Source organism: Geospiza fortis, unplaced genomic scaffold (assembly GCF_000277835.1).
Source record: "Geospiza fortis unplaced genomic scaffold, GeoFor_1.0 scaffold213, whole genome shotgun sequence".
NCBI classification, from domain to species: Eukaryota; Metazoa; Chordata; class Aves; order Passeriformes; family Thraupidae; genus Geospiza; species Geospiza fortis.
Window position 1 is genome coordinate 2,373,637 of NW_005054399.1, and position 9,383 is coordinate 2,383,019.

Sequence of the window (9,383 nt, forward strand, 5' to 3'; positions counted from 1 at the left end):
TCATCACCCGAGACTGGGGAGGGATTCTGCATGAGGCAGCACAAAGCAATAGCAAAGTCTGTGAGAAGATAATTAAATTTAACAGCTGTGGGTAGGACAAGCGGAGAATTTCTGTGTGATAGGAAAGGTCCACAGAGTGCAGAGCAGTCAGGCAGTGATGGGAGAGCCCGGTTTAGCTGAGAGGGCTCTGAAGTGGCGTTACGTGGGCACAGAACTCCGTCAGCGTTTGCACTTCCAGGGAATAATGCAATCCTCCTGAGTGTTTGCTTAAACCTTATACAAGCATCTTCAAAAGCTGGCTAAAGTGGTCCAGTTGTTATTACATTATATAAAGGTAGAAATATAAAAAACCACTGCCAGCCCAAAGCCCTCCTGATCTCCGGGTGCATCTGTGAATCACCCCAAATGGTTTGGGTGTTTCCCTTACTATCTCATTGCACCCTCAAGGGCTGCTTCTCTCTCCAGAACAGCCTGTTACAAATTAACCTCTGCTTAATGTTGGCCCTCTAATTTTCTACAGATGCAAGGTTTACTGACACTCAACTTTCTCATCCAATTTTCAGAGTGATGAAGAAGCAAAGGGCTGTATCCCTTCCTGCACAAACCAGCTGCATTTCCAGGGTGAAAAATTACTTGATTCCCCCAAAGAGAAAAAAGTTAAAGATCGCAGGAGTGTTCAGAGGGAGACTCTCTCCTTTGTACTCATCTCCTTTCAGGGGTAAATATCACTTGTGTACCCAAAACACAGGCTCCTGAGAAGTGTCACTTTGACATTGTCTCAGCAGAAGTTTCCCAGAGCCTCAGTGACTGTTTCTACAGAACCATGTGGGGCTTGGATCAGATATGAGGAAAAATTTTTCATGGAAAGGGTTGTAAAGCGTTTGAACAGGCTTCCCAAGGCAGTGGTGAAGTCACCATCCCTGGAAGTGTTCAAAAACCATGTGATGTGGCACTTGAGGACATGGTTTATCAGTGCTGGTGCTGTGTTGATACTTGGATTTGATTATCTTGAAAGGTTTTATGATTTTATGATTCCCCAGTACCCTACATGATAGGTGAGGATCTAACTGCTTTGATGATTTTTCCTGAAGAGTGCTGTTTGATTCAGAGGGTGTTTTACCTGGATGGAGTAGGAGGTGTTGTACTGGCTGTAGAGGTTTTTGACGGGGACGTCGGAGCCGTTCACGGTGCAGTCGCTGTAGGGATAACCCATCCGCTCCAGCTCGTCCTGGGAAGAAACCCAAACACCAGACTCTGCTTATCTCCTCTCCACAGGTCCCTGTGCCCATTTTCCAGAGGCTCTGTAATTCTGTGCTCCCCACTGGCTTTGCTAAAGACGAGAGTCAGCGGTGGCAGAGCTGAGGAGGCTGCAGCCCCTTCCCGGGGGGATCCAGGCAGGCCAGGCTGCTCAGGGGCTGCCAAAGCCCCTTCTGACACGCTGCAGAAAGAGACAACCAGGACCTGAGCCCAGAACCCCGGCCTCAATCAAGCACTTTGCCAGGACAGTTACATAAAATCCTCCATAAAGCGCTCCAGCCCCTGACAGGTGTGTACCTTGTCTCCTTTGGTTTGAGCCAGTTCAGCCAAGACTTAAAGCAAACTTGGTTTGGGTCCCATCAGATAACATTATTCTCAGACAATCTGCTCCCGAGGAATGCCACACATACCACCAGCACTCCAATGGAGGTTTCTGTCCCAGCCATGGCGTAGATGCCCTGATCCTTGAGGAAGGGGAAGCTCTTCTGTTGGTGCAGCATGAGCCTGGCCCCAGCGGCAGAGGACAGGTAGGGAATGTAGTCCTGCTGGCTGATGTCCAGAATCAGCTTCAGCCCTGGGACACCAGACAAAACACTCACAACAGGAATTGTATTGGAAGGTGAGGCTTGGGGAAAAAAGGGAGTCTATTTTCTTCTCCCTGTTCTTTGGGAAGAGCCAGGGTCTGGCTGCCACGGCAGCCTGACCTGGGGAGGAACACTTATGGTGGTGAATGCCCAGAACTGCAGTAGCTGGCAACAGTCAGGTGTTGCCTCAGGTATTTCAAATATCCAGAGGATGCCCTTCTGCTACATGTCTGTAGTCACTTTTTTCTGTGCAGCACATTTTCCTTTTGGGGCTCACCCCCTTCTGGAAAGCCTCTGCTCCCTGTTGCAGTGCTCCAGTGACAGAGGAATCATAAGTCTGTCCCGAGGGACAGAAATGGGCACCAAGAGACAGAGTCCTCGTGTCTGCCACTCCAGCTCCCTCCTCCACCACAGATCTCCCTTACCAAACTCAGCCCCGGGGTTGGAAGAATTCAGAGCCTCTTCATCCATGCCCCAGTTAAAGATGTAGCAGTTACCATGGTCTGGGTGGTAGATTTGGGTGAAATTCCTGGAAGAATCATACACAGAAAACTGACTCTCGGGAGGACTAAAGGGGTGTGACATAAAGCAGAAGGTGAGCCCAGCTCAGCAGCTGTGCTTCCCAACACTGGGAAGTGTTGTTAGAGCTAAGAATCAGCAGCATTCTCATTAGTAGCTGACATATACCAATCTCATTAGCAGCTGATATATAGATTAAAAAGAGAAAGGAACCCACGTGCTGTTCATTCCTGCGGGGACGGAAGGAGCAGGGAGCTCGTGTGCACCTACTTGTAATTGCAGGGTTCAGCCCCATAGAGACAGGCCAGGATCATGTCCTCTGCCTGGTAGCCCATCCTGATCCTCTCGTGCAGCGGGACCTTGGAGAGGATGGAGGTGGACTGCAGGATGTACCACTCGGTCACCGCCTGCGCCGCGCTGCTGAAGTTCCTGTACGTGCAGTTCTCAGAGCCCTGGTGGCTGCACTGGGGACACAGAGCAGGCAGCCTGAGCCTGGGGGCAGCAGGGCCATGGGGGACCCCTCCCCACGTGCTCACCCAATGCCAGCCCTGCCTGCAGCTCCAGGGACTGAGAGGTTCAGCCTGACGAGGCCACAGGCCGGCTGTCACTGAGCTGGCTGTCATTACAGGGTCCTTCCCCAGGGACATTTCCCTGCTGGGCAGGTCATACATCATCCCCAGGGTGACCCCACAAGTTCACAGAAAACGTCAATTTTAGATCAGTTCTTTAAGGCTGCAGTTTCCCCAGCCTCCGAGGTCTGCCCAGGCAGGGTCCTTGGAGCCTCCACAGGAGCAGGGGTGAGGGGTTCCAGGACCACCTTGTGCCTCTGCACTGTGCACTGCAGCAGGAAAGGGATGGGGCAGCAGCCTCAGCCTCTCCCTGGCATTTTGGGTGCCTGACCCCAGGAAAGGGTTAAGGTGCCTGGGAGCCCGCAGGGACCACCCCTGCCCTGGCTCTGTCCTGGGCTCAGCCTGCAGCAGGGCTGGGTCTGGGCACAGCCAGAGCAGAGCCCCAGGGCAGAGAGGCCATGGGCAGCTGCTGGGGAGGAGACACAGATCTCCCCACTGCATTCTTGCCAAGGCACCCATCCCTCCTCTCTGCCCACCGCCACTGTGGGATCCCTCTATCTCACCAGCTTCACTGCCAGCTTGTACTTCTTCTCTTCCACGGTGGTGTTGGCTGGGGCAGGGGCAGCAGTGGTTTGGTTCCCCTCAGTGGTTTCATTGTCCATGGTTCCGTTGGTCCCATAGAGCTGGTGGCCCTCAGCAGGGTCACTGCTCACATTGGCTCTGCTGTCCATGGCAGTTTCGTTGTCCACAGCAGTCTGGTTGGTCTCAAAGATGTCCAGGATGATGGGATTGTCTTTGTCGTGCTCGTCGATGAGGACCAGGGGGATCTGGTTCCAGAGCTCCAGGTCGAGTGGCAGGGACACGTTCTCAGTGCTGTTGCCTGGCGTGGGCTGCAGGATCCTCTCCAGGGCTGCCTCGATGAGCCTGTCCAGCTCCTTCAGCAGGGGCTTCACCTCCGAGTACCTGCGGGACAGCGAGTGGGACAGCAGTGCCAGGGAGTGGGGACACGCGGCAGCTCACCTGCCACACCGCTGGCTTGGGCCCTCCTGGGCACCTCAGAGTGCTGCCTCAATTTACTGCAGGACAAGGGGAGCTTCCACGCGGAGCACGGCCAGCTCGGACCCCGGTGTCCCGGCAGGCTGCGGCTGGGCAGAGCGCAGCGGGAGGATAAACAGGGAGTGCTGCAGGGCTGAGCACACCAGTGCTGGGCCACGCTGGTTCTAGTTCAGTCATTCACTACAGTTTACACAAAACATCTCTAGCCAGTGGACGAAAAACTACCCCTAAGCAGTTCTTGTGTTGGCTGGGAGCGTCTTGCCTTGGGCTACACTATTGCATGGATTTAAAACAATGATACATTTAAAGCAACTCCAATGAAAATCAGTGTGAAATCACAATTCAGTTCTCTGTCTCTACGGCAGACAGGACTGTGGAACCAGCTCTCAGTGACTGGAGTGTGAGCAATGAGAAGAATGCTCACAGCGAGGAAGGGGAAGGAAAGAAATTGTGGGGAAAGATGGAAAGACTGATTCTAGCTGGGAAGGGTGAGCTGAATTTGGTTCTTTTACGAGCTGAGGAAAGTGTGCAGGGAGGGAAAAACCTTCATTAGATTGACTGATATGGTGCAGAAACCCTGTTAGGAAGAAACTCTTCCCCATGAGGGTGGGCAGGCCCTGGCACAGGTGCCCAGAGCAGCTGTGGCTGCCCCTGGATCCCTGGAATGTCCCAGGCCAGGCTGGACAGGGCTTGCGGCAGCCTGGGACAGTGGAAGGTGTCCCTGCCCAGGGCAGGGGGTGAAATGAGATGAACTTGAAGGTCCCTTCCCAACCCAAACTGTTCTGGGATTCTGTGAAGCTCAGGAGAACTTGCAGGGAGATGAACCCCCCTCTGGCCCTGAACCATTCATCTTCATATTATTCTTTATTTGTTTTTAGGGACACCTGGTGACTCCATTGATGCTCCTAACGGGATGCCTCAAACAGGAATGGGCCCTCCATACCTCACACTGGCAATGTTTCTGAGGGGTTAGGGCACACGTGGGGACATTGGGAGAAGAAAAACTTACTTGAAGGGGTTGGCGTTGCAGATGGTGACTGCAGGGAACTTCATGGTCTTAAAGCCAATGGAGAGAGACGAGGTGACATTGTAGGAGAGGTAGGTGTTGATGAGGATCCCCCACTGCCAGAAGACCAGGGATGCAAAGAGTAGCGTTAGGAAGAACCAGATTAATTTCTTCTTTGGCCCCTCCTTGATGATGCGCTTGGGGCCGTGGGTGTTGGTGTTGTCGCAGTACCAGACCAGCAGCTCCTTGTAGGTGTAGCCAGGGCCCTTCTGCAGGCGGTGCAGTGCCCGCACCAGGTACTTCTTCAGGTTCATGCTGCTGCCTGTGAGACAGAGAAAAGCCATCAAAGCAGCTCTGAGAGGAGCAGGGGCTGTGCCACACCAGGTGCCCCGGTTTGGGCAGCACAGCAGGAGCGGGGCAGTCTCTGCCATGGCACGGCCATGGTTTGTAACCCAGGGAAAACTCCGATGCTCTGCAGGGTCGTGCCATGGCAGCAGCATGACCCAGCCTTCCCTCACAGGAGAGCTTTGGCAGTTCCACGGGTGGTGAATGGTTTTGTCACAGTTTGGGCCCTCGCTGGCCCCACCAGAGCTGAGTGACCTGCGGGACGTGGCCATGCCTGGTGCCTCCCGAGCCTGGCCAGGGCCCTGCAGTGTGGCAATGCCTGCCCAGGTGCTGCTCAGGGAGTGGGAATGCTGTGTGCACTCTGATACAGCTGGAATGCTGTCCCAGCCTCAACCAACACTAGATGGACCAAGCAGTACACGCAGGAGCTGGCTTGGGTAGAGCTCAGGCTCACAGCGTTCAGGGATCAACCCCACATGGAGCCTGAGACAATTTTTCTTTAAAGTAAGAAGTATTAGAGCACATCCAGCTTTCAGAGGGACAGAAGAAGAGGAGCTGGAAGCAGCAGCACCTTTCCCAAGATCAGGAATGCTGTCCAGGGCTCGCAGGAGGAGGGAAACCAGATCGGTTTTTTCCACCAAATTCCTTTGTCTGTCAGATATTATCAGTATGCCCCCCCACTCCCCTGCTCTGGTGAGGGATGCTGCATACTTGGCATTCATTTTGTGAGTAAATAGAACATTTTGTGCTGCTATTTTAAGGTTAGAATCTGTGTTACTAAATCTTAACATCCCGAGGCAGAATTTCAAAAAGAACCTGAGGCAGCCACTCAGAACATTTGTCAGATTTAAGCTGCAGGAGAGCAGAGTTAAAGATTAATGCTGGGAATAGGCCCCATCCTGGGAGGAAGAGTGGTGGAATAATGCAGCAACAGTTCACCAAGGAGCAGCACTCGGCAGGGCAGGAATGAGAGTGACACAGCATTACTTGCAGGTGAGCAAAGAAGGCAATAAAGGTGTGCACGGGCCCTGGGGAGCGAAAGGAGGTGGGTTCTTCATACTTTTCCAAAATAAAAAAGGTGATACTGATTCCTTGATCTGCTGGCCAGATCTGCAAGTTCTCCTGAGTAGCACACAGAGAGTTTGATAACACTATAAACCCAACAGATTTTGAAGTCTCGCTCCATGAGACAAAGAGAGGTAATGGTTTTCACTGCATGCCTATTACTTCTGATGTTAGATGTAGGTGATCCTCTGTGGGAGATGACTTTGGGAAGAACAAACCCCAGCTGCTTCCTCTAAGATCTGAGGGCAGGCTGTACTCCTATAGAAAAAGGTTTTGTTCTCCAAGGAACTCGTGTCCTGGGACTTGGACCCCCTGGACCCTCAACCTCACCATCTCATCCTCCACGCCCTTGTGGCTCTGAGGTTCCTCCTGCCCTTGCCAGGGGTGGTTTGCTCGTGGAGGGAGCACAGCTTGCACCAGAGCCTGGCTGGGTTTTGGGCAGATACCAGCAGAGAGGGGGCAGTGACCTCGGCCTGTGCCGAGCTGCCCAGGCTGCGGGGGCACGTGAGCCCCGGGCTGTGCTGCCCAGCCCTGCAGGGTGAGCCAGCCCTGCCCTGCACAGCAAGGCCAGCCTCAGAGCTCCTTCACATCGGGGCACCCAGCTAGGAAATACTTTCTGCCTTTTAACAAATCCAGTAACAGATTTAGATCGGATTGCAGTTTCCAGCCCCTGCCTGGCTGCTGCTGGCCTGCTGCGTGCCCCTGGCTGTCCCTGCTGTCACCAACCATTGGCTCCTGCCACAGGGAGACCCCACTTGTGTGCCAGTCTCTGTGGGTCACTCATCAACCTGCCAGTGCTGGGAGAAATTATTCCTCTTCATATGGGATAGAAGAAATGGCAAGAAGCAAAAGCTGCATTTGAATATGCCCAGATGACTTTTTTGTGATGTATATTCTCATTTTAACAGTTTTCTTCCTACCTTTATTTCCAGGTTTTCCAAACAGGCTCCTTCCTTGCTGACAGCTGGAAGCTGCCCCAGGTGAGCCCCAAGGCCCTGTTATGGGGGCTCCTCCCTGGCACAGCGCTCAGAGCTCAGCCCAGAGCTGCTCAGGGCAGGGTTGGTGCCAGGTTTGGTGCCAGCCTGGGGTGGGTACTGCTCTGCCCCATCAGCGGGCTGCACCTGAGCAGAGAGGTGATAAATGAGGGGTGCAAGGACCCACTCTCCATCCGTGCGCTGACAACTGTGTCGCCTTCCCACAGCCCCTCCGGAGGGAGGAAGAGGAGCAGTGATGGCGCAGGAGCTGAGCAGGGCTGGGGGCACAGAGGTGCCATCCCCTCGATAGACACACAGCCCTGAACCCTTTGCAGGTGGCTCTGGGGAGCCAGCACTGCGTTACATCCCTGCTCTGCTCCAGGCTGCCCTGGTCACAGCAGGGTCATCTGAGCTGACCCCAGGGTTGTGAGACCCACAGGGTGCCATGGCCCCTCCCCTGGCAGCACCTGCATCCCTGTGATGACCAAAGCCATCCTAGGAGAAACCTGCTCCAGGTTCCAGCGGGGTTTCTCTGTGCTGTGGATGTGTCCTCCCTGTCTCCAGCAGCTGATCCAGTCCCGCCTCATCCCAGCATCACCCTGGCTGAAACTCCTCCACCTCACAGTGACATCACACTCCCACATTACGAAATGATCCTGTTGACTCTGTTGAATCTCCTCTGGGGTTTTCCTAGGGCAATTGCCACTTGAAGGAAATAAAGTCACGAGCAAAACTTGCCCCACTCCTGGAAGCTCCAGGGTCAGATATGAGCAGCAAAACCACGCTGACACTACCAGCCTGGTGACACTGTGATTGCTCAGCACTTTCTCTCCTGAGACACACCAGTCACTCCTCCTCTCTGATGACCAGCTGCTCATCTGCCATCTCCCCTGAACCCTGAGGGAAAAGCCTAGTTTTCCTAAATGAGACATCTATACTCTCTAGTGGTATTTTGGCAAATTAGAGGAATTTCTTTTATTACCTCACAAGTTTACAGGTTGGCAGTTTGAAAAGTGGAGCAGCCACGTGCCAGTGAGCAATGAAAGCCTGTCTCAAGGTGGGGTCAGAGCTCCCAGCAGATGCTCTGTGCTGCTGGTGCAGGGACAGTGGCCAGGGCACGCAGTGCCAGCTCCACTGCCCACGGCTCCAGCCCACGCAGGCGCCTCCAGGGCTCCAGCCCACGGGCAGGCGTGCAGCACTCAGGAGTATTTACAGTCTGGAGCTCAGATAGCACTGCCCTGACTCTGTGCCATGTGCCAGGCACTCTGCTCCTGCTGCCCTGCCCAGCCCTGAGCTCCCCTCTGCTCTGCAGCCAGGCTGGGGCTGGAAAAGAGAAGGCTCCAGGGAGAGCTCAGAGCCCTGCCAGGGCCTGGAGGAGCCTCAGGAGAGCTGGAGAGGGACTGAGGACAAGGGATGGAGGGACAAGGGGAACAAGGGAGAGTAGTTTCCCACTACCAGAGGGCAGGGATGGACGGGATATTGGAAAGAAATCCTTCCCTGGGAGGGTGGGGAGGCCCTGGCACAGGGTGCCCAGGGCTTGGAGCAGCCTGAGGTAGTGGAAGCTGTCCCTGCCCAGGCTAGGGGGTGAAATGAGGCAGACTTGGAGGTCCCTTCCAACTCAACCCAATCCATGATCCTGTGGCTCCCATGATGTCCCTCTGTCTCGGGACAATCACAAGCCGTGCTCCTCATGTGCCAGGAAGGTCACATTGCTGAGTTCACTTGGCTGCTCGGGCAAGGAATCCTGGGCAGTAAGAGGAGCAAACCCCCAACACCAGGGACGGCATCCCCTGGGATGCTGCGGGCACACTCTGCCTCACTGGGAGCACCATCCCGGGGGAGATGGCACATTTCCCATACCAAACCAAACACTGAACTACTCCACGAAGATGCGGTTTGGTCCCATTCTCTTTTATCAGGGAGATTAAAGGAAACCCCTGGGTAAATAAGGGCTAAATCCGAATTACTACCCCTTGCTGCGTGCCGGGTACACCCCAAACCCCTGGCC

General features: G+C 54.4%; 1 protein-coding gene across 1 annotated transcript in view; it reads right to left on the reverse strand.

The window, feature by feature from the left end:
• The window catches only part of SCNN1B (sodium channel epithelial 1 beta subunit), an 8,348-nt gene extending 3,043 nt beyond the window's left edge, over positions 1-5,305 (reverse strand). The window contains exons 1-6 of the mRNA XM_014309059.1: positions 4,995-5,305; positions 3,493-3,892; positions 2,631-2,824; positions 2,267-2,370; positions 1,668-1,831; positions 1,121-1,228 (exon numbers count right to left, since the gene is read on the reverse strand). Coding sequence (XP_014164534.1) covers positions 1,121-1,228; positions 1,668-1,831; positions 2,267-2,370; positions 2,631-2,824; positions 3,493-3,892; positions 4,995-5,305 — 1,281 coding nt within the window. The remainder of the gene's footprint in view (positions 1-1,120; positions 1,229-1,667; positions 1,832-2,266; positions 2,371-2,630; positions 2,825-3,492; positions 3,893-4,994) is intronic.
• Positions 5,306-9,383: the final 4,078 nt, after the last annotated feature.